The sequence below is a fragment of the Notothenia rossii genome (assembly GCF_949606895.1).
Source record: "Notothenia rossii genome assembly, chromosome: 12".
In the NCBI taxonomy this organism is placed as follows: domain Eukaryota; kingdom Metazoa; phylum Chordata; class Actinopteri; order Perciformes; family Nototheniidae; genus Notothenia; species Notothenia rossii.
In genome coordinates, this window is record NC_136911.1 from 2,081,297 (window position 1) to 2,102,781 (window position 21,485).

The window sequence follows — 21,485 nt, forward strand, 5'->3', positions numbered from 1 at the left end:
TTTTCTATTCTACACACACTTTTTCTGAGTGAAGCATTTGACTCTTTACTCAACTACATTTATCAGCTTTAGTGAAGATCTTTGCACCCAAAAACATTGACAGAACTTGTAAAATATGATGTTTTGATTCAGAATAAACTAGGCAACAGAATATTAAAGTAGAGCTGAAATGATTTGAGGGTTGATAGAAACTATTTATGTCTAAACTTGAGATATTAGAGACACATTGAAGGCCTTCACTATGTTAACATGTAACAAAGTACTCTGTAAGCTTTAGTATGTTTGCATTCAAAACATTGAAAACTCTTTAAAAAATAAAAACAGTAAATGTAACTAAAGCTGAAATTAGGATAATTTAACATACAACTTATTTTTGAATGCAAAGCTTCACAAAGCTACATTTCTTTTTCATTTCTATTAAACTGTTGACGTTTCCCTTTAAACTGTCTCTTAAACACTTTTACTTAACTTCACATTTTATGTTCAATATTATCCTTGTAAGAGTATTTGTACAGTGCAGTATTAGTACTGTTACTCAACTAAAAGGACGTAATTGCTCCTCCACCACTGATCATAAACAATAAGTCCTCCATGAAACCTCTGCAGGGACATTACATAATGTGTGTGTGGCCGGAGACTTTCTGTGGCTTTTCTACATGTTCAACATCGGGGGGAAAAAATCCCTGCTTGTGCCACACACACGCACGAGCATGCACGCGCAAAGTGGGCCGTGTTCATGCTTTTGAAGGGGGCGTGGCCAGAGGGCGGGGCCAAAATGAGGATAAATGTGCAGAAGTGATGCTTTAGCGACTTTGGTGCAAGTATCCGAAAGAAGGAAGAGGCACTCTGAGTCTTTTGTATTCAAACGGAGTGAAAGACCACGTTCCTCTGTCTCAGCTGCACCTCTCTGACGGAAAACTGCTTTTACTTCTTCTTCTTTCTGAAGTTTCCTCACAGCCAGATCTCTGTCAGGATCTCCAGAAGCGGGCTGCATTCCAATCCATTCAAAGGTACATTATTTCCACATTAAATCAGACCTCGACTTTTCTGTTTCAATATGCTTTTCTGTTCTTCACGTTCTCCATTGGGTGTTGGCACTTTGTTCCAGATCCTGTCACACAGCAGCATGCAAACAGAACTTTAACTGAGGATATGTGAAGCGGAGGCATTAGCTCCATCCTGCTGCTGTTCATCACTGAGATGCAGTATTTATTTATTTTTATATAAAGTCTTAACATGTTGTTTTATTGCTTTAGAGTTTATATTTGCATGGCAAGATCAGTTTCTGCCGCATTAAGACATGTTTACAATGTGCTTATTTCACATTATATATTCGTCCTGTACAGTATTTAATTTAACATTCATTTTTTATTTTATCTTTCTCTATTTTTACATTTTGTTTAGTTCTTCTCATTTCATTTGCACCATTGTCTCCCTTGCAACATTCTCTTGCGCTATTTTTATATGCATCTTTCTTCACTGTTTTGTTTCTTTTTATTTCTTTTTTTATTATATATTGAAGCTGTAGCTGTTATGCATATGAAAATAAGGCTGGTGTATCTTTACATTTGAGAATCTTATTGACCAAAGAAAGAAGAAAAGTTGTTATAATAGTTGTGTATTTGTTGTAAAATCTCCATGAAAGTTAAACAGTAGAGATGTATCTAATGCCCACTAGTTATTCCCAGTATCCCAGTTTTGAACAGTGAACTCCACGAAGTCACCTGTTGCACAAACCAAGTTTCTGTTTTCTAGTTAACTTATATTGCATTTATTGCACCATTCTCTTGCACTCTTTTTATTTATTTACAGTGTATGCCTTAGGTATATCGTACGTTGCACTGTACTGTATTAGCTCTAGCTATTGTGCATATGGCAATAAAGCTGGTTATAATAGTTATATATTAGTTGTCAAATCTAATAGAGATGTATCTAATGCATACTAGTTCTTCCCAGTATCCCAGTTTTTCCAACGTGAACTCCACGAAGTCACCTGTCGCACAAACCAAGTTTCTGCGAGCCAAGATGAATAATGACCGATGTTTTTTAGCTAATTTGATCCCGAACATCTGCTGCAATCTTCACTTTCTCCTGCTTTTCTCTCACACTGTAGACCAAGAAGACCCTCTCCTCTTCTCGCCACATCCACCATCACTTCTTCCTGCAGTATGAGGCATGTTTCTCCTCTGAGGGGGGGCGTCTCCCTGCTCTTACTTTTGCACACCGCCTCCTCCATGCTGATGCTGCCCAACTCCACGGGCTGGGCACCGATTCTGGACAAGTACCTGGACGAGGAGGGGGACTTTTGGGAGGCCAAGCAGAGGGGAAAGAGGGCCATCACGGACAGCGACGCTCAGCTGATCCTGGATCTGCACAACAAGCTCCGAGGCCAGGTGTACCCCCCCTCTTCCAACATGGAGTACATGGTAGGTGCACGGAGGGAGGAGGGGCGTGGCTCTTTAGCTCGTCTAATTGGTCTTATAGGGAACTCAGATTTTTTACTTTTTTCTGGCTGAATATTATTTCCAAGAAGCACATCTCTTGAAAACATGATTCAAAGTGGTACTCTTTTTTGAAGAGGGACTCGCGTTTATTTAATGGAGAATCTGTAAAACTTATTTGAGTGTTTGTGGACTAAATGTCTGTATTCCAGGACAGCCCTAGTGCATTTTTACCACTTGCCGTTTATAAATTGAACGTTTTGAAACCGTTCTAAACTCCCCTCCTTAAAACATGGACTATTGGATCGATTTTAGGGATGCTTTCTCTCCATCGATTCTCCACCTATAGGTAGTTTCCTTCTTGGTCAACTTAGATTTTGTCGTTGTTTCCAGCTGACTCACTTCCAAGAAATTTCTCTGTCGGATTTACTTGTATCCAAGTAGCATGCACATATCTGGAAAACACAGGATTTCAATAGTTGCTTTTGGAGGATTCTTTGTGTAAAAAACTCACATTTTTCAACTTGTCGTATCAGTGTTAGTCAACTGAGAATTTCGTGGCTTTTTTTCCCCTCATGCAGTGTGTATATTGAACGCTTCGACCCCGTCCTGAACTCCCTAAAAGTCTTGCACACTTGTGGATCATATAGCTTAGCGGCCTGACCCAGTCACCAGACCGGCTGGCACTCGTTCCTCCTGGCTCACACACAAGCAGCATGCCAACATCTAAGCACCTTCACACATGAGCCCCTCCCCACACACACACACCCCATGTGACTTTGGTTGTTTTGCCCGAACAAAAGAATCCCACCGAGTTGCCAATGATCACATTAGTGCTGCGTTTTTTTTAAACTCACGCTAAGACATTTGTTTGACTTTATCCTTTGGCCATAACGTGTGTGTACAGCGCCAGATCACTTTCCAAAGTGCAATTAGCATCAGAGCACGGCACCGGGGCTTGTTTTTACCAGCTGTCTACCCCCCACTAAACACACGCACACACACACACACACACACACACACACACACACACACACACACACACACACACACACACACACACACACACACACACACACACACACACCTTCTGAGTGTGTGTGCCTGACCCAAAGTGCTTTAAAGATCTGGAGCTTTTCCAAACTTAAAATACTTTGCTTAACCGCCACAGTGCATTTCCAGCAACAGTACTTTGGAGGTTAAGAATCAATACAGTGTGCAGAAAGTAATGAGCTTTTATCATCCTTTCATCTCCACTTAAAAAGCTGCAGAAACAAAACGCAGTATTATTCCACAGCAAAGGCAAATAAACAGTTCCTGCTGGGGGTCGATTGCTGGACTGTGTAATTGTATAATTGAGAGGTTGAACTTGTGTGTGTGTGTGTGTGTGTGTGTGTGTGTGTGTGTGTGTGTGTGTGTGTGTGTGTGTGTGTGTGTGTGTGTGTGTGTGTGTGTGTGTGTGTGTGTGTGTGTGTGTGTATGTGTGTGTGTGTGTGTGTGTGTGTGTACGTGTGTGTACGTGTGTGTACGCAGTCTGCCTGGCCAGCTTCTGGTTGAGAAACACTCTCTGGTGGAGAACTGCTGAGCCAGCATCTCTTTTCTACTGTCTCCTGTTACATTTGGCTGGGTTTTCTTTTCTTTTTTTTAGCTGCAGGGGCACCCAGGGGTGAAATATGGAAAAGGCATGCAACAAGAGGACGTGAGGTGAGAGAAAGAGAGAGAAATCTAGAGAGGAATACAGCAGGTAAATACAAATAGAGGTGTTAAAATGAGGAGATGCGCATAAGAGACAGATGGAGGGATGTTTCTGTTAAAAAGTGTTAAAACATTTGGAAAGAAGAGGAGGAGGAGGAGGAGGTGTGGAAACAGTGGAAGTTGTCATCTTCTTGCAGCTTTACTGAAATATCCTGTTAAGGTGGCTTGTAAAGTGTTTTTTCAGCTCTTTATTTTGAAAGGGTGCTCCATATTTCTCAGATTTTCCTTTCTTTTAGTCTTTCTGTTGAACTGCTGTCACCTTTCAAACCCCTCACAGAGTCACTGTACTGGAAGACTGCAGAGACATGCACCACACACACACACACACACACACACACACACACACACACACACACACACACACACACACACACACACACACACACACACACACACACACACACACACACACACACACACACACAGACACAGACACAGACACACACACACACACACACACACACACACACACACACACACACACATACCATGTATACATTACTTCAGGGGACATTACATTGACTTACATGCATTTCTTGGAGACTTACCCTAACCCTAAACCTTACCAAGTCTTCACCCTAAAATTAATGATTCCCCTCATGGGGACTTCCAATTTGTCCCCATAAGGGAAGCGAGTCCCCACACGTGACTGTGTAAACAGATGTAGGTCCCCACAAGTATAGTAATGCTAGGCCACACACACACACACACACACACACACACACACACACACACACACACACACACACACACACACACACACACACACACACACACACACACACACACACACACACACAGCCTTTGCCAATCAGCCCTTTTATTGTCCACCTTTGTATTAAAGCATAACCCGGCTGACCCTCCGTGGCAATCATCAGAGCGACTCAGAGATAACATCAATTCAAATCCTCCTCCTCTTCCTCCTGCTCTTCTTCGGTTTCCTTCCCCTCCCTCCCTCCCTCCCTCCCTCTTATCCCCATGGCTCCGTTCCCATTCTGTCATTTTCCAACACAGAGGCCCAAAGAATTCCCTGGATAAGCTTTCACACTCTGCAGCGATCCACAGCTTCAATGCAGCTCTGTGGTGGTCACATGTTGACCCTCAGGTATAAACAGACAGGTGTCAGTGTTTGAAGGCTCCTGGTAGAAAGCCCCCCCCCCCCCCCCCCCTCGCCTTGATGTTTGACTTGGCCGTGCCGAGGCGGCGGGTGACGTCAGCGCTTTGAGATAAAGCTTTATCGACAGTTTTCTGCTGACGAGTCGGAGTCGTGCTGCAAGCGCCGGGCATTTTAATTTACCGTTGGATAATGTGGCTGTCCAATCAGACAATAATTAAGGTCTCAGACTAATAAATAAGCCCTGAAGTCACTTTGCCAAGATGTTTAATCATGGTAATGTGGATTAGCAGTACTTCAACGTAGAAGACTCCGAAATAAAAGAACATATTTTCCCTCTTACCTGCAGTGATGTGTATCGATCTGGATTGTTTTGGTGGAAGTTGCAGTGCTTTTGGAAAGATAAACACTCTTGGATTAACTCGATTAACTGGGTCAGGATTTCGGGGAAAGCCACATTGCAATCTGGTTTCATTACATATGAGAAAAGGCGGACATCTCTATGGCAGATATCTAGATTTTTAAACAGGTAAGAGGGAAAATATGTGGTTTTGATTTTGGGGTGAGCTGTCACTTTCTCCTTAAAGATAAACATTTAGATTATTAAATACAAAGTCCTGCGGGGGAAAGACTCTGAAGAGCTGTCCAAACGTCTTAAATCCCAGAAATGTTTTCTAGATTACCTCGGAGCTCGTGTTTCTTGACTTTTCTCAATTCTGGTCAGCTTGTGACGCACAGAAAAAGTTCCCAAGAGGCATCCAACACACCTCGACTGCTTCTCTAGACGTAACGCGCAGAAGTAGGTCCTCCCAAATACTGTAGTTCCACATCCGAGGTCGCGCTCCATCGAAGCCAAAAGGACGGTCCCGAAATAGCAAAGATGCCACCGTAACGTCACAAAGCTGCACTCTGTATCCTGTCCACGAATATCACAAACAGCACGGGCAACAAGGCGTCTCCTTGTGGGAGTCCAGAGCCCACAATGCTCAGAATGTAAACACAGCTCCTGCTCTAAATGCATTTTATAAAGAACGACCCGCAGTAAGCACCTTCCAGGAAACACTTCAGGGAACATGGTTGTAAAATGTTGCAGCGATGCAAAACACATGTAGATCAAATTAGCAAATTCCAGCGATATCTATAAACGCTTAATGCCCCCGGACCCAGCCGTTCACCTGTGTACATCTGATATTTAAACCTTATATTCAAACCTTATGGTGCCCGTTAAGTGGAACAGCTTCCTGTGTGAGCTGGGAATAATTGGCCATGCTGTTGTGGTGAAACTATGTTCCCGGTATAACATGGTAATGAGAGATAATGGAGGTTTCTAGTTGACAGAATTCAGACAATAGTCGACCACATGACCTCTGATGTGAGTTGATGTTGGCAGGAATGTGCTGAATGGAAATCTCTATGGAATGACAGTAGTTGTGACGGAATAGAATTGATTTTTTGATCACTTTTCTAACTTTTTCCTCACCGTCTCCTCGATCCTCAGCCAGGTTTCTCATCTTATTCTCGGCCTTCAGTCCATCCACTTCCCATATCTTCCCCTTTGCTTTTTTTTTTTAGTGCTTCTCTACATGCACCGTTGATTATGAGCGGGAAACCCAAACGAAGTAGACATCTGTACTCGTAGGAATGCAACCTGCAAGGAACAGAAAAAAAAACCTGGCTGCAAATGAGGTGTTAAGTGAAATACACAATGCTGCGTGCACTGTGTTAAAAAACTTTAACAGAGGAGGTGTTTTTCTTTACGGGCCCTGAGCAGAAGTGCGGTCAGGGTGGATTTGGGGGGGGGGGGGGGGGATCGCTGGGTTATGAGGCCCCCCCTGCTGGGATAACAGTGCAAACAAGACCAGCTTGACAAGCCGCCTGCACCAGATTCAACAGCTGAGAAATATGTGCCGCTCGACACTTTCCGAGCTGCTTCCTCTGCGGGGTTCAGGACCAGGGAATGAGTTTGAGTGCTGCGTGTATTTATCGGTATTTTGTAGCCACAGATAAACGTTCTCAGACCCATAACCATTCATTAGCGGTGGATAACCCCGATGTGCTGTGGTCTGCAGATCCTCCTACAGTTACCACAATGTGTTTCACTCTGTTTATCAGTGAAAACATTGATTATTCTTCGTGCTCGGAGGCCACTTGTCGAGAAAATCGAGCGGGGAAATGACGTAGATGGAACTGAAGGTTGTAATTGAACAGCTCCTTTGTGCTTCTTTCCACGTCTGATGGCCTTAAATCCCTTCAGTGATTCTGCATTGTAGTAGCAAGGAGAGATAACTAGACGACAGTTACTGGCATTTATTTGCAGCCCATGGCCAACAGAGGTAACTTCTGAGCAGCGACAGAGTTTCAGGTAAACAAATTCTCCTTCCTGTTTTAGCCCCCGGTCTGTCAGTCATCATTTGGCCTCGTCGTGCAAGACAGACCCCAGGCGAGTGCTGAAAAGGTTTCTGTAACTCCACTTTGCACGTGTACAGCCAAATGAAAAATATACTCCACACCTCCAGCTGTTTATTTATTCTACACGCCACTTATGTAACATTTCTGCAAGGCTTTGTGTCGAAATCTGACATTGCAATCACGGAGAAGACACAGGCAATATTACCTTGGCGTTGTTGATTTAAACAAATATATGCTTTCAACAGCTCGCCGGATTCCCAGAAAGAGAGTCAAGAGTTAATTTGCCAGACATCCTGTTGTTGGGTAGGTGTGTGTTTCGGGAGTAATGCAGAGAACAGCAGTGGTTTCTGTGAGGGGAGTTATTTTAGTGTCTGTTATTGGATGAGATTTCACTCAGGGTAAGCTATGACTTCCAGGGCTCGATGTGTGAAATGTGCAAACTCCTGACACCTCCACACACACACACACACACACACACACACACACACACACACACACACACACACACACACACACACACACACACACACACAACACACACACACACACACACACACACACACACACACACACACACACACACACACACACACACACACACACACACACACACGCGTAAACTCATTCCCGTAGAAAAGCTGTTATCCCACACTGAAGGTGAAAGTGAAGGTGTGCAATTAAAGCAACACACAGTGTCCTTCAGAGGGATTACAGCTGGTGTTATTCTAACTTTTTTGTTAATGGTAGAATGTAGGTCAGCAGGGAGGAAGGACAGTCTTTGCATTCCCAGAAAACCCCAGAACGGGAATATGATCCCTGAGTGTCCAACCAGAGCCAAACCTCACTGAGAGGGCAACTCGGAGAGAAGTGAAACGAAAGCGTGCACCCAGACATCTCACCAGAGACATATGGAAGGTATTACTTAAGAAAAAAACACAGCTTTTTGCATTTTTTGAATAACACCCACCCATCCTACGGGAAAACCCATCTGGTGAAAATCAGCTGAGCTGCAGTGAGGAGTGAAAAAGCTTTTATACAGCAGCAGCAGCAGCGGCGGCGGCACATCAACACACTGCCGTTTACAGATTAGTACACTTACTTAGCCATAGCAGCTCTATTACTTATCATGAAATATGATATGTAATCCTTTTCTCATGTGTTTGGAAGTCTCCTCACATCACTGACAGCTGTTAGCAGTGAATTATCTGCAGACCAGGTCCTTTATGATCAATACAAGCCGCTCTTTCCCTTTCTTAGCAACTATAAGGCAGAAAGAAGCTTCATATTGTGTGTTCATATTGATTTATTTGTATTCTATATTCTATTTTTATATGTTCTTTCCCACTATGACTATGTATGTCATTAAGTATCCTGTCATGCTATGCTTTTTCTTTATTACTTCTTGTTGGCTGTTCTGTTTGTCTTCTGTGTTGAAAAAGAGAAGCATGGTTTCCACCCCAAAGAAGTCTGTACTCCTGCTGACACTTATGTTTCTTCTCAACACAGATATGTATATATCCTCTATGTTTCAGTTGTGGGACACAGAGTTGGAGCGTACAGCGGAGGAGTGGGCTGAGACCTGTCTGTGGGAACACGGACCCGCGAGTCTCCTGCCGCAGATCGGACAGAACCTGGGAGCTCACTGGGGAAGGTAACCTGTGATTAACAGTATATTTCATCAACGGTTGGGGCTAAAAACTGGCTTTCTGAGAACATTTAGGATCTTTGAAGTCAGCATGTGTTAGGGAATAATTTGCTTAGGTATTCAACCTTCGACACAGTTCATCATTTTCTCTTCTCACTGTCTCCTTTCCCACGGCATAGGTCTACGGCCTTGGGTATTGCTGCTATCTCTCTTAAGGGGGAGGAGCTTGGGCGCATTGTTGTTGACCGAGCACAAGCCGCCATGAGGTAGTTTACTGTTCAGGGACGAAGGTTCCCTGGGCGCCCATTCTTTCCTATGGACGAGAGCCCTAGTTAGATTCAGGGTCCATAATTGTTTTCGTCTCGCTGATGAAAAATGTCGATTATTACACTCTGAACTAGTTAAAACCTCGAGCTGCAGAAAGAGTTCTTCAGAATTGGTTTGTTAACTCGTGACACACCACCTGTCTTGTCAATTCCCCGGCCGTAACTAAAAATAAAGCCATCAGTGTTTGCCATCAAAGCTCCAGTCCTGTTTCCAATTGCTTCAGAAGTTTCCCCCACAACAATATGTGTGTTTGTAACCTTGGGATGTGTGTGTTCGATCTAGGAATCTAGTTTGCATGCATTAACATAAACTTCTGTTCCTGGATACGGACACAATATAGGTCCATGGACAGACATCTAAACACACTAAACACATTTTAAAGACCTTAATATGTCCCAACAAGCAGGTAACTATTATCAACAGTATATTTCATCAAAGTTTGGGGGTAAAAACAGCCTCGCTGAGAACAGTTAGGCTCTTATAAGGCAAGGAGAGTTTATTTATATAGCACCTTTCAACACAAGGCCATTCAAAGTGTTTTACAAAAATGAAAGACATTAAGAACATTGAAAAATAAAATGTCATTTAAAAACACTAATTTAAAAGCAAAGATAGTTAAACATGAACAACACATATTCTAAGTCAGCAAATGTGTTTGGTGTGTCTGGTGTAGGAATGACTGTATTGTACATGGATAGGATCAGCATGTATGTAGCCTATTGTTTGCATATATTAACAGTAACAACAACCAACACTAACATGTTCATACAGAGTACATATTAATATAAATCTGCTTCATATTTGCCATGTGTTCATGTGTGTTCATGTGTGTTCATGTGTGTGTTCATGTGTGTTCATGTGTGTGTTCATGTGTGTTCATGTGTGTGTTCATGTGTGTGTTCATGTGTCATGTGTGTGTTCATGTGTGTTCATGTGTGTTGATGTGTGTGTTCATGTGTGTGTTCATGTGTTCACTCGCTCCCCACAGAGCCTCTGAACACAGCAGAGCTTCTTGTGAGCGTCTCTTGTTCCACATCTAATCCCATCTCCTCCTCACACTCGAGATGTGTGCTCCGGTCTAATCAGATTAACAAGCGGCACCTGGAGCCGGATCAGAGTCACAGCTTTGTTCCTGCAATTTATTCAGAGGAGCTGTTTGGCTGCCAGCAGACATGTGTACATTAACAACGGGGGCTAATTGCAAGATGGTAGCATGAGTGTACTGTACATTCATTCATATTTTCATATTTTTAGAGTCACCCTGCCATATTTTGAAGGTATAACATGCCTTGTATTCTGTGTACACATTTTGAAGAACATTTTTATAGTGTTTTTGTAAATAGTTGATTACAATTCACATTAATCTTTTCCAAGAGTTGCTCTGTTTTGCACTAAGAAGCTAAATGGGTATCGTGTGTGTACAGTAGGTTCTTAAAAAGAGACGCTAGGTAATTCAACAACCCAAAATGACTTCAAGGAGACACGAAATGAATAGAAATGTATGCAACCTGACCGCAAGGACAGTGTAAATGAATGAGAATAATGAATGCAAAACAAAGTACAAACTACAAAGCCATACAACATGACTAAGAGAAGACTCTTTAAGCTCCAGTGTCTGGACGGGGGAAGACAAAAGACAGTATAATGTTTTTTAACACTCTAATCAGAAGTGTTTCTCCACATATCTCCAGGCATCGCCCCCCCACCTTCCACCTGCAGGCCTGGTACGATGAGGTGAAGGATTACTCCTTCCCCTACCCTCAGGAGTGCGACCCCTACTGCCCCTTCAGATGCTCCGGCCCTGTGTGCACTCACTACACTCAGGTAGCTCGGATCGTACCATCCTCTGTTTACAGGTCACCTATTGTGCAAAATCCAATTTTTGATGTCTTTTCTTTTTCTAGCCAATCAGAGACAGGCTCTGTATATATCTGAGACCTGTGATATATTGATGAAAGAGAGTATAGTAGGAGACCTTTAAGAGCTAATGATCAGTTGTTCTTCTCTGTTTTGCAGCTGGTCTGGGCCACCAGCAGTCGGATCGGCTGTGCCATCAACACGTGTTACAACATGAATGTTTGGGGACAGATCTGGGCCAAAGCCGTCTATCTCGTCTGCAACTATTCACCAAAGTAAGAAGATGTATTTTGATGTTCCTCCATGGCTGCATGACTGATAGACAGGCTGAAGAACTCATCATCATTTGCTGCTAAATTGTCAATCACAAAGGCGATTTGAAAGAAATGTGAAAGTGAAATTCCTCAGTGTGCTATACTGCCATTAAGAAAGTGCCTCTACTTTATGTACCAGAATGCATTGCATCCGCCCCTGGCTACCAAGAGTCAGAGATGAGAAATCAAAGCTTAAGTATCCTTGCAATAAAATAAATCACTGTCACATTAAATGACGGTGCTTCATGAAGAAAGAACAGATTTCTTGCAGCTTTCTCGGTCAACAGATGACAAATTAAGGAATGTATTGCTTCAATCGACTAGTAGTATGTCTTCTGTTCATTAATCCTTGCTTGTCATGTGATCTGAAAAGGGGAAACTGGTGGGGGCACTCTCCATACAAACATGGGACCCCCTGCTCCGCCTGTCCTCCCAGCTATGGAGGAGGCTGCAAGGAAAACCTGTGCTACAAAGGTACCGTGTGTGTGTGTGTGTGTGTGTGTGTGTGTGTGTGTGTGTGTGTGTGTGTGTGTGTGTGTGTGTGTGTGTGTGTGTGTGTGTGTGTGTGTGTGTGTGTGTGTGTGTGTGTGTGTGTGTGTGTGTGTGTGTGTGTGTGTGTGTGTGTGTGTGTGTGTGTGTGTGTGTGTACTAACTGTCCCCTGCCTCTGTGACTCTTCCTGTAGATTACAGCTCCAACGGCGCACAAGAGGAAACGGAAGAAAACAACTTCATCGAGCCGGAGACCCCCCCTCGTTCTCCACAGAAACCTCGACCCAGGGCCCCCAAACCGGACCCCCTCCCAAATTTCCCCGCCCCGGTCCCCCCCACAGAGGACCTGCGGAGGAACGAGGTGGTCAACACACAGCAGATGTGTAAGCTGCCATTTAACTGTTTATTCTGGGTCTGGTTTCTTAAAATGGGGGCTGTGGGACCTGGTTGGGAGGTGAGATGTTTTTGTGGTAAAACACAAAGCAAAAAAATATACTTCAACCGGGAATATTGATGTTCTGTAGCATTACTACTTAACATTGCAAGTCACTCTCTGCAAGAAGTACAGATACTCGTGTTTAAAAATACTCTGGTGAAAGTAGAAGTACTGACTAAACTTCTTTACTCAAGTCAAAGTAAAGAACTTTGAAAAGTACTTCAGTAAAAAGTACCCATAACTAGCAGCTGTTTTAAAGAGTACCTGACCTCCCTTTATATTAATAGAACAATAATGTCATTGTTAGCTAATGAATGTTTCCATGGTGACCAACGGCAACATGACAACGTTTCCATTGGTCCCTCTTCTTTAGAGAAGACCAGGAAATGATGGATACACGGATCGTGTTAAAATCAATAGGCACGCAATGACTCTAAATAATAATGATCACGCCACTAAACACACATTCAGACTAAAGGAACCAGCCTGTTTGGAAAATGAGAGAAGTAGAAAGTACAGGTATTTGAGTTCAACATGTAAGAAGTAGAAAGTACAGGTATTTGAGTTCAACATGTAAGAAGTAGAAAGTACAGGTATTTGAGTTCAACATGTAAGAAGTAGAAAGTACAAGTATTTGAGTTCAACATGTAAGAAGTAGAAAGTACAGGTATTTGAGTTCAACATGTAAGAAGTAGAAAGTACAGGTATTTGAGTTCAACATGTAAGAAGTAGAAAGTACAGGTATTTGAGTTCAACATGTAAGAAGTAGAAAGTACAGGTATTTGAGTTCAACATGTAAGAAGTAGAAAGTACAAGTATTTGAGTTCAACATGTAAGAAGTAGAAAGTACAGGTATTTGTGTTCAACATGTAAGAAGTAGAAAGTACAGGTATTTGAGTTCAACATGTAAGAAGTAGAAAGTACAAGTATTTGAGTTCAACATGTAAGAAGTAGAAAGTACAGGTATTTGAGTTCAACATGTAAGAAGTAGAAAGTACAAGTATTTGAGTTCAACATGTGAGAAGTAGAAAGTACAGGTATTTGTGTTCAAAATGTAAGAAGTCAAAGTAAAAAGTCGTCAGAAAAATAAGTAGTGCAGTAAAGTACTGATACCAGAAGAATGTACTTAAGTACAGTAACTAAGTATTTGTACTGCACTACTTCCCACCCCTGGTTTTAGCATGATCTCCAGAGTGTGTGTTTGCTTTTGGCCGACGGAGAGGGGTGAGAGGCGCTCCGTGCGGTTTTTAAATGGCTTCCTCTCCGCTCAGAAACAGGCTCTGGTTGTAAGCTGAGACGCTTCCTCCAGAAACGCTGACCACCCTGAACCCTGTCGCAGGAATTCTTCTCTCTGGTTTCTTGAAGCATCACAACAATCACTGGGTGTCATTCAACTGTGGCTTTTAGAAACGAGACATTCCTGCATGTTGGTTCCTGCAGGGGGAATGAAAAAAGGCTTTATATTGTGTTTTTCAGCTCAACTCATGACCTGTGACACCAAGCTTCGAGATCAGTGTAAAGGAACGCCATGTAACAGATACGAGTGTCCAGCCGGGTGCCTTGATGCTCCAGGGAAAGTAGTTGGGACAGTTTACTATGAAATGGTGAGTCGATATTAAGCTAATTAGCATCGGTGTGTCCTGTCAAAGTGTCCCTGAGCCATCGCTCACATCTGTCACTGCACATCGCCTTTAATGCAAATGATATCGTCAATAAAATGATTCCACTTGCAGCAATCCAGCGTGTGCAGAGCCGGTCTACATGCAGGAGTCATAGATAATGACGGGGGATGGGTGGATGTGACAAGACAAGGCAGGAAGGACTTTTTCATCAAATCCAACAAGAACGGAGTCCAGTCTCTCGGGTGAGACTCGTTAGAAACACACACTGATGGTATTTGGTGAAATATACTCACGATGAACGGAGCCTCATGTCAGTGTTGTGTTCTCTCTTGACAGGAAGTATCTCAGTGCCAATTCCTTCACCGTTTCCAGAGTAGCAGGTTAGTCTGACTATAATGAGACACTGTAATTATAGATATGTCACATTTGTGTGTAATAACTCATTATATGATCTGCTGCGACATCTTTTCTTAGTCAAAGCCATCACATGTGAAACCACAGTCGCACCGATGTGTTCGTACCAGAAACCTGCAAAACACTGTCCGAGGTATGAAGCTCTAAATCTGCCTCGAACCTTTATTCCTCCATTCTCATTAACAAGTTCATTAACTATTAACTGTTCTACTTTTAGGTTATACTGCCCGAGGAACTGTTTAGAGGAAAACCCTCACATATCCAGAGTAATCGGCTCCAGAATATACTCTGATGTAAGTCCCTATCTTCAAAAATCATTAATATTCCCATGATTTTAGAGACATTTCTGTTATATACTTATTTCCTCTTCTTCTTCTTCTGTAGAAGTCCAGTATTTGCCGAGCAGCGGTCCACGCTGGAGTCCTCCGGAACGATCTCGGGGGTTACGTCGACGTGATGCCGGTGGATAAGCGGAAAAATTACATCGCCTCACATCAAAATGGCATTTCTTCAGAGAGGTAAGGGATCCAGAATACACCTTTTCATCACTGAGGCTATGGTGACCAAGGTGATGCTTTACAGTAAGATGTTACGGGTGTGAACAAGAAGGGCTAAGCTTTGTGAGGTTTTAAAACGATATAATATATGGAACACATCCTCCTTTAGAGACACACAGTATTATTGAACGACAACGGGACACTAAAGGAAGTAGGAAATGGGAGGATTTGAAATAAAGCTGAGTATCGTCGGCATAGAGGAATATCTTTGCTATTTGCTATGTTGGTATCCTTGCATGTCTTCCTCTGTTAACTCAGGAGACAGTATTGGATTATAAGGTCGCTATTCTAATGTTAAAAAGCGTAAGCCAAGCAATGAAATATCTACCCCATTCAAATACATGTGAAAAACATTTACCTCACTCGGAGCTCATGCATCTTTTCTACATCAAGGAAATGAAGAGACATAAATAAATAATCCTTAAATTTGTTTCCTGATCATCAATAAAAGAAGTTTGTCACTAACTTCCTACATAATGAGTCCTTGGTGGCTGAGAGGGAACAACATATGAATTTTTAACAAAGAAGGGAGCTTGTGCTTGCCTTGGAAAGACTTTGCTAATTCGAATGAAGTGTGCTGTACGGCAGTATTAAGGTTACAGGTCCGTACCAGCCTCGCTTTAAAGCTTCAGTGACCCACATGCTGCTGTCGTGCTGTGAGACATTAAACTGCACATACTTTGCATTGTTTTGGTCGATAACATGCCCTGTTTAGAGGACACACTCTCAATTATTCTGCGGCTATCCTCCCTCTCCACATTTGTCTCTGTCACTCGCTGAGAGGCCTGATGTCTGTTAGTATCTGCTCATCATTTATCTGTCCCCTTCAACTTCACAACATGTCTGTCTCTGTTGGATTAACACATGAAGGTCCCCTGTGTGTGTGGAAAGACGGGAGGTTTATCTGTTCTCTCGGGGAGTCGTGACCTCTATCTGTGTGTGTCCTATCTGTCATCCCCGTGTCACAATGACGTTTTCCCTAGAAACCTGAAGTCTTTCTGTTTGTGTGTGGATGTCATCCTCGTCTCTCTGCAAACGCCCGGACATGTTTGGTATCGGCAGAGATGGCAAAAGCACACACATCCTTTCCTCAAGTAGAAGTACAGATACTCGTGTTTTAAAATACTCTGGTGAAAGTAGAAGTACTGACTAAACTTCTTTACTCAAGTCAAAGCAAAGAACTTTGAAATGTACTTCAGTAAAAAGTACCCATAACTAGCAGCTGTTTTAAAGAGTACCTGACCTCCCTTTATATTAATAGAACAATAAAGTCATTGTTAGCTAATGAATGTTTCCATGGTGAACAACGGCAACATGACAACGTTTCCATTGGTCCCTCTTCTTTAGAGAAGACCAGGAAATGATGAATACACGGATCGTGTTCAAATCAATAGGCACGCAATGACTCTAAATAATAATGATCACGCCACCAAACACACATTCAGACTAAAGGAACCAGCCTGTTTGGGAAATGAGAGAAGTAGAAAGTACAGGTATTTGAGTTCAACATGTAAGAAGTAGAAAGTACAGGTATTTGGCTTCAACATGTAAGAAGTAGAAAGTACAGGTATTTGTGTTCAACATGTAAGAAGTAGAAAGTACAGGTATTTGTGTTCAACATGTAAGAAGTAGAAAGTACAGGTATTTGTGTTCCACATGTAAGAAGTAGAAAGTACAGGTATTTGGCTTCAACATGTAAGAAGTAGAAAGTACAGGTATTTGAGTTCAACATGTAAGAAGTAGAAAGTACAGGTATTTGGCTTCAACATGTAAGAAGTAGAAAGTACAGGTATTTGTGTTCAACATGTAAGAAGTAGAAAGTACAGGTATTTGTGTTCCACATGTAAGAAGTAGAAAGTACAGGTATTTGGCTTCAACATGTAAGAAGTAGAAAGTACAGGTATTTGAGTTCAACATGTAAGAAGTAGAAAGTACAGGTATTTGGCTTCAACATGTAAGAAGTAGAAAGTACAGGTATTTGTGTTCAACATGTAAGAAGTAGAAAGTACAGGTATTTGTGTTCCACATGTAAGAAGTAGAAAGTACAGGTATTTGGCTTCAACATGTAAGAAGTAGAAAGTACAGGTATTTGAGTTCAACATGTAAGAAGTAGAAAGTACAGGTATTTGGCTTCAACATGTAAGAAGTAGAAAGTACAGGTATTTGTGTTCAACATGTAAGAAGTAGAAAGTACAGGTATTTGTGTTCCACATGTAAGAAGTAGAAAGTACAGGTATTTGGCTTCAACATGTAAGAAGTAGAAAGTACAGGTATTTGTGTTCCACATGTAAGAAGTAGAAAGTACAGGTATTTGTGTTCAACATGTAAGAAGTAGAAAGTACAGGTATTTGAGTTCAACATGTAAGAAGTAGAAAGTACAGGTATTTGGCTTCAACATGTAAGAAGTAGAAAGTACAGGTATTTGTGTTCAACATGTAAGAAGTAGAAAGTACAGGTATTTGTGTTCAACATGTAAGAAGTAGAAAGTACAGGTATTTGTGTTCCACATGTAAGAAGTAGAAAGTACAGGTATTTGGCTTCAACATGTAAGAAGTAGAAAGTACAGGTATTTGTGTTCAACATGTAAGAAGTAGAAAGTTCAGGTATTTGAGTTCAACATGTAAGAAGTAGAAAGTACAGGTATTTGAGTTCAACATGTAAGAAGTAGAAAGTACAGGTATTTGAGTTCAACATGTAAGAAGTAGAAAGTACAGGTATTTGAGTTCAACATGTAAGAAGTAGAAAGTACAGGTATTTGAGTTCAACATGTAAGAAGTAGAAAGTACAGGTATTTGGGTTCAACATGTAAGAAGTAGAAAGTACAGGTATTTGAGTTCAACATGTAAGAAGTAGAAAGTACAGGTATTTGGGTTCAACATGTAAGAAGTAGAAAGTACAGGTATTTGAGTTCAACATGTAAGAAGTAGAAAGTACAGGTATTTGAGTTCAACATGTAAGAAGTAAAAGGTCATCAGAAAAATAAGTAGTGGAGTAAAGTACTGATACCAGAGAAATATACTTAAGTACAGTAACAAAGTATTTGTACTCCACTACTTCCCACCTGTGTATCGGACACACACTCACTCCTTCTCCTTCTCTTTCTCCTTCTCTCTCCTCTTCTTCCCCAGCCTCCAAAACCCCCCCGGAGGAAAAGCTTTCCGGGTGTTCGCCGTGATTTGAGAACCCCAGAGAGCGGCTTCACAAAAACAGAAAGCGCACTTGTGCCGTTGAAAAGGCGCCAATCAAGCCCTGTTGTCAAAACACAACGACTGAAATGTTTTCTGGCTCTGCTTCACACCAGGGGTCGGAGGTCGTTACCATGACAGCGTAAATCTAGCGAAGGAAACTTGACACACACACACACAAAAACACACACATCTGTCCCCTGCGTTGAGTTTTCAAATGGTCCTCTCCAGCAGGAAACACTTTTACCTGTAAATATCTCGCTGTACAGACTTGTAAATAGTTTCACACGTGTTTGTGTTTGTGCCATTTCCTTGCCATTTTAACAAACAGCTGTGTGTGATTATAGAAAATAATACGATATAACTTTATAAAGGCACTTAAAGAGGAATGACATTATTATTTTATTAAGTCTGGCACATTTTTACTGATGCTCCGGGGGGGTTTGTTGTCATATTTTGTACTTTTTTAACTGGCGAACAAATTGTTATGCATTTATTTTTATATGATAATACTTTATATCAACAGGATTTATAAAGGATGCTGCTATGTGTTTTGTGATTGCCAGTGTGTTGGGATTTGTTTGTTTTACAGATAATGTGGTTTAGTTTAAACTCCCTGCAGGTCGGGGAGTCACTCTATTTCCAAAGAATGTTTTCAAGTCATATCTATTCATTTGTATTTAACAAAAGTAAGCAGAAGCAACAGTTGTATCACATACAGTACAGTGTCGGGTAATGGTGAGTTTTAATCGGTATAATTGTTCATATTGTTTCCTGCTTTAATGGGCAATTCATTGTTTTTTAGTCTGTGCATTTTACATATTTTCCTACCTCCAAGATGTTGGGAAAAGTCAATTTTGCAATAAAATATTACAGCCACCTCACTTCTCTTGAAGACATATGTTTGTGCTATTAACATAACTTCAACTGCTTTTCAAACTAAACCCTTTCCTTCAAGGACCTGCGTCAGAGTCACTGCTTCTCGAAACTCGCTTACCATCAAATGTAGCTTTCAAATTGTCAAATCTCTCCTTCAAACTTTTGTTAGTGTTGGATTTCCTGCTGTAAATCTGGCGGTTGCGGCGTTAGGGCGGTGCTCCTTATTCCTATTCTCGAATATTTCATGTGAGTAACACGATCACAACTTGTGTTTACTTGTGCTGATTTATCCCGACCTCAAACACCGCGCTGCGTCAGACTCAATTCACCTCAACCGCCGTCAAAGAGAAATCTGGGATGGCTTTCTGCTTTGACAGGAAATGCTCTCTTTAGAGTCTAAATGTGAAAAAGCTACTCATACATGACATATCTAAAAATGATTGAATATTGGCACTCTGAAAGGAGGGAGCCGCATCACCAGAAGGCTGTCAATGGTCCTTGAACACTTCATCTGATATGGTTCAGAGCTCTCATATTAAAGCATCAATCTGCTCTAAAACCCCATTTGAAATGACTCATTTCACATCAGCTATAAACCGGTGGATAAGCGCGCAGAGCCAAAGATCAAAGTACCTCGGGGAGTCACTGAAGGGGTTCGTTCTGTGGATGAAGACTGAGCCCAATCCCCAGACTTCCAGATCCATTGAGGAAGAAGAAGCATCCGCTAAGTCTCAAAGGATGTCCCCCCCTTTCCTACTGCCCAATACCTACCTTCTGCAATTTGTCTCGCTTTTAAAACTAAACATCTATTAGGCTTTATCACAATAAATAAACACTTTTCTTCAAGGACCTGCTTTATAGTCATGCAAACCATCAAATGCAAAAAAGTAGCGTTAAAATGTTCGAATTTGTCCTTCAAACGTTTGTTCGTATTGGATTTCCTGCTGTCCATCTCTCAATCTGTTAGGGCTCCATAATCCTATTCTCGAATATTTCATCTGCTTTCACATTAAAGCATCAATCTGGAAATGTATCAGACTTCCAGATCCATTGCTCCATTTGAGGAAGAAGATGCACTCCCAAAGTGTCGTGTCCCCCCCCCCCCCCCTTCCTCCTGCCCAATATCCATATTCATTCAAACCATGGAGAGCGGAAGCGTTTGATTTGAAAAGTCCGTCACCAGGGAGCCGAGTCGTCACTCCTCATTTGCTTCTGAGCAGCAATGGAGCGAAATGACCGTTCAGTAATGGCTCCACCATCTCCATATCCGGCCTGTTAAGATGTCTGCAGGCGGCAAGAGGTCCAGACTCAGGCTGCCAGTCCGTGTTATTCCCCAGATGAGGGCTAGTCAATCTTAAATGATGGGTTAAGTACGCAGTGTCTGTCCCGGTGACACAATATATCCTCCTTGAGTTATTCTCTAGGTTTCATTGGTGATCATGAGGGGAATAGTGATCACTTAAATGTTTCTGCATTGGCAGGTTTAACTGCACATGAGGGACAGTACATTCTACATGCACACTGACCCCGTTGCACCACATGGACAACTACTTATTGGTCGGTGGAGGAAGTATTTAGACCTTTAACTCGAGTAAAAACACAAATGCAAGTAGAAGTAGAAGCATTCAAAAGCTTTCTCAAGTAAAAGCAGAACACGTATTAGCTTAGGTAAATGTACTTGCAATGGAAACTTCAGAAAAGACAGACATCTGTGTGTGAGTGTGCATGAGGTTGACAACTTATACCTTTAGTTAAGTTGCTAAATCATGTATGAATCAGTGTGCATGCTCACACATTCGAGTGGGCACTCATTTCTGTTCCCTCCCCTTTGAAGTAAACCGGATCTCTCGTGATTGGCCGAGCTGTGAGAGAGAAGGGTCTGCAGAGTGAGTGATAGGCCGCCCATGTGCAGCTCGGTCCTGTGAGAGAAAAGAGAGGCGAACATACATCAGACAGGCGTCAAAACTCACAGCAGGATGTGGCGATGGGTGGCGTTCACGGGCTCCGGAAAATGAAAGGCAAGAAGATGAGGAGGATAGTG

General features: G+C 42.0%; 1 protein-coding gene across 2 annotated transcripts; it reads left to right on the forward strand.

Moving 5' to 3' along the window:
• Positions 1 to 797: 797 nt before the first annotated feature.
• LOC307025929 (cysteine-rich secretory protein LCCL domain-containing 1-like) lies at positions 798 to 19,449 on the forward strand. Of its 2 annotated transcripts, XM_079660928.1 has the most exons (14): positions 798 to 1,010; positions 2,114 to 2,426; positions 9,252 to 9,370; positions 11,383 to 11,515; positions 11,708 to 11,823; positions 12,236 to 12,336; positions 12,546 to 12,734; positions 14,264 to 14,391; positions 14,521 to 14,651; positions 14,746 to 14,789; positions 14,884 to 14,956; positions 15,041 to 15,116; positions 15,208 to 15,341; positions 18,509 to 19,449. In XM_079660928.1, exons 2-14 carry the CDS (start codon positions 2,169 to 2,171, stop codon positions 18,558 to 18,560), a joined length of 1,554 nt encoding a protein of 517 aa, XP_079517054.1. In that variant the 5' UTR covers positions 798 to 1,010; positions 2,114 to 2,168; the 3' UTR covers positions 18,561 to 19,449. The 2 variants fall into 2 exon arrangements, with proteins under 2 accessions (XP_079517054.1, XP_079517055.1); XM_079660929.1 differs by lacking the exons at positions 798 to 1,010; positions 2,114 to 2,426 and adding an exon at positions 8,569 to 8,634.
• Positions 19,450 to 21,485: the final 2,036 nt, after the last annotated feature.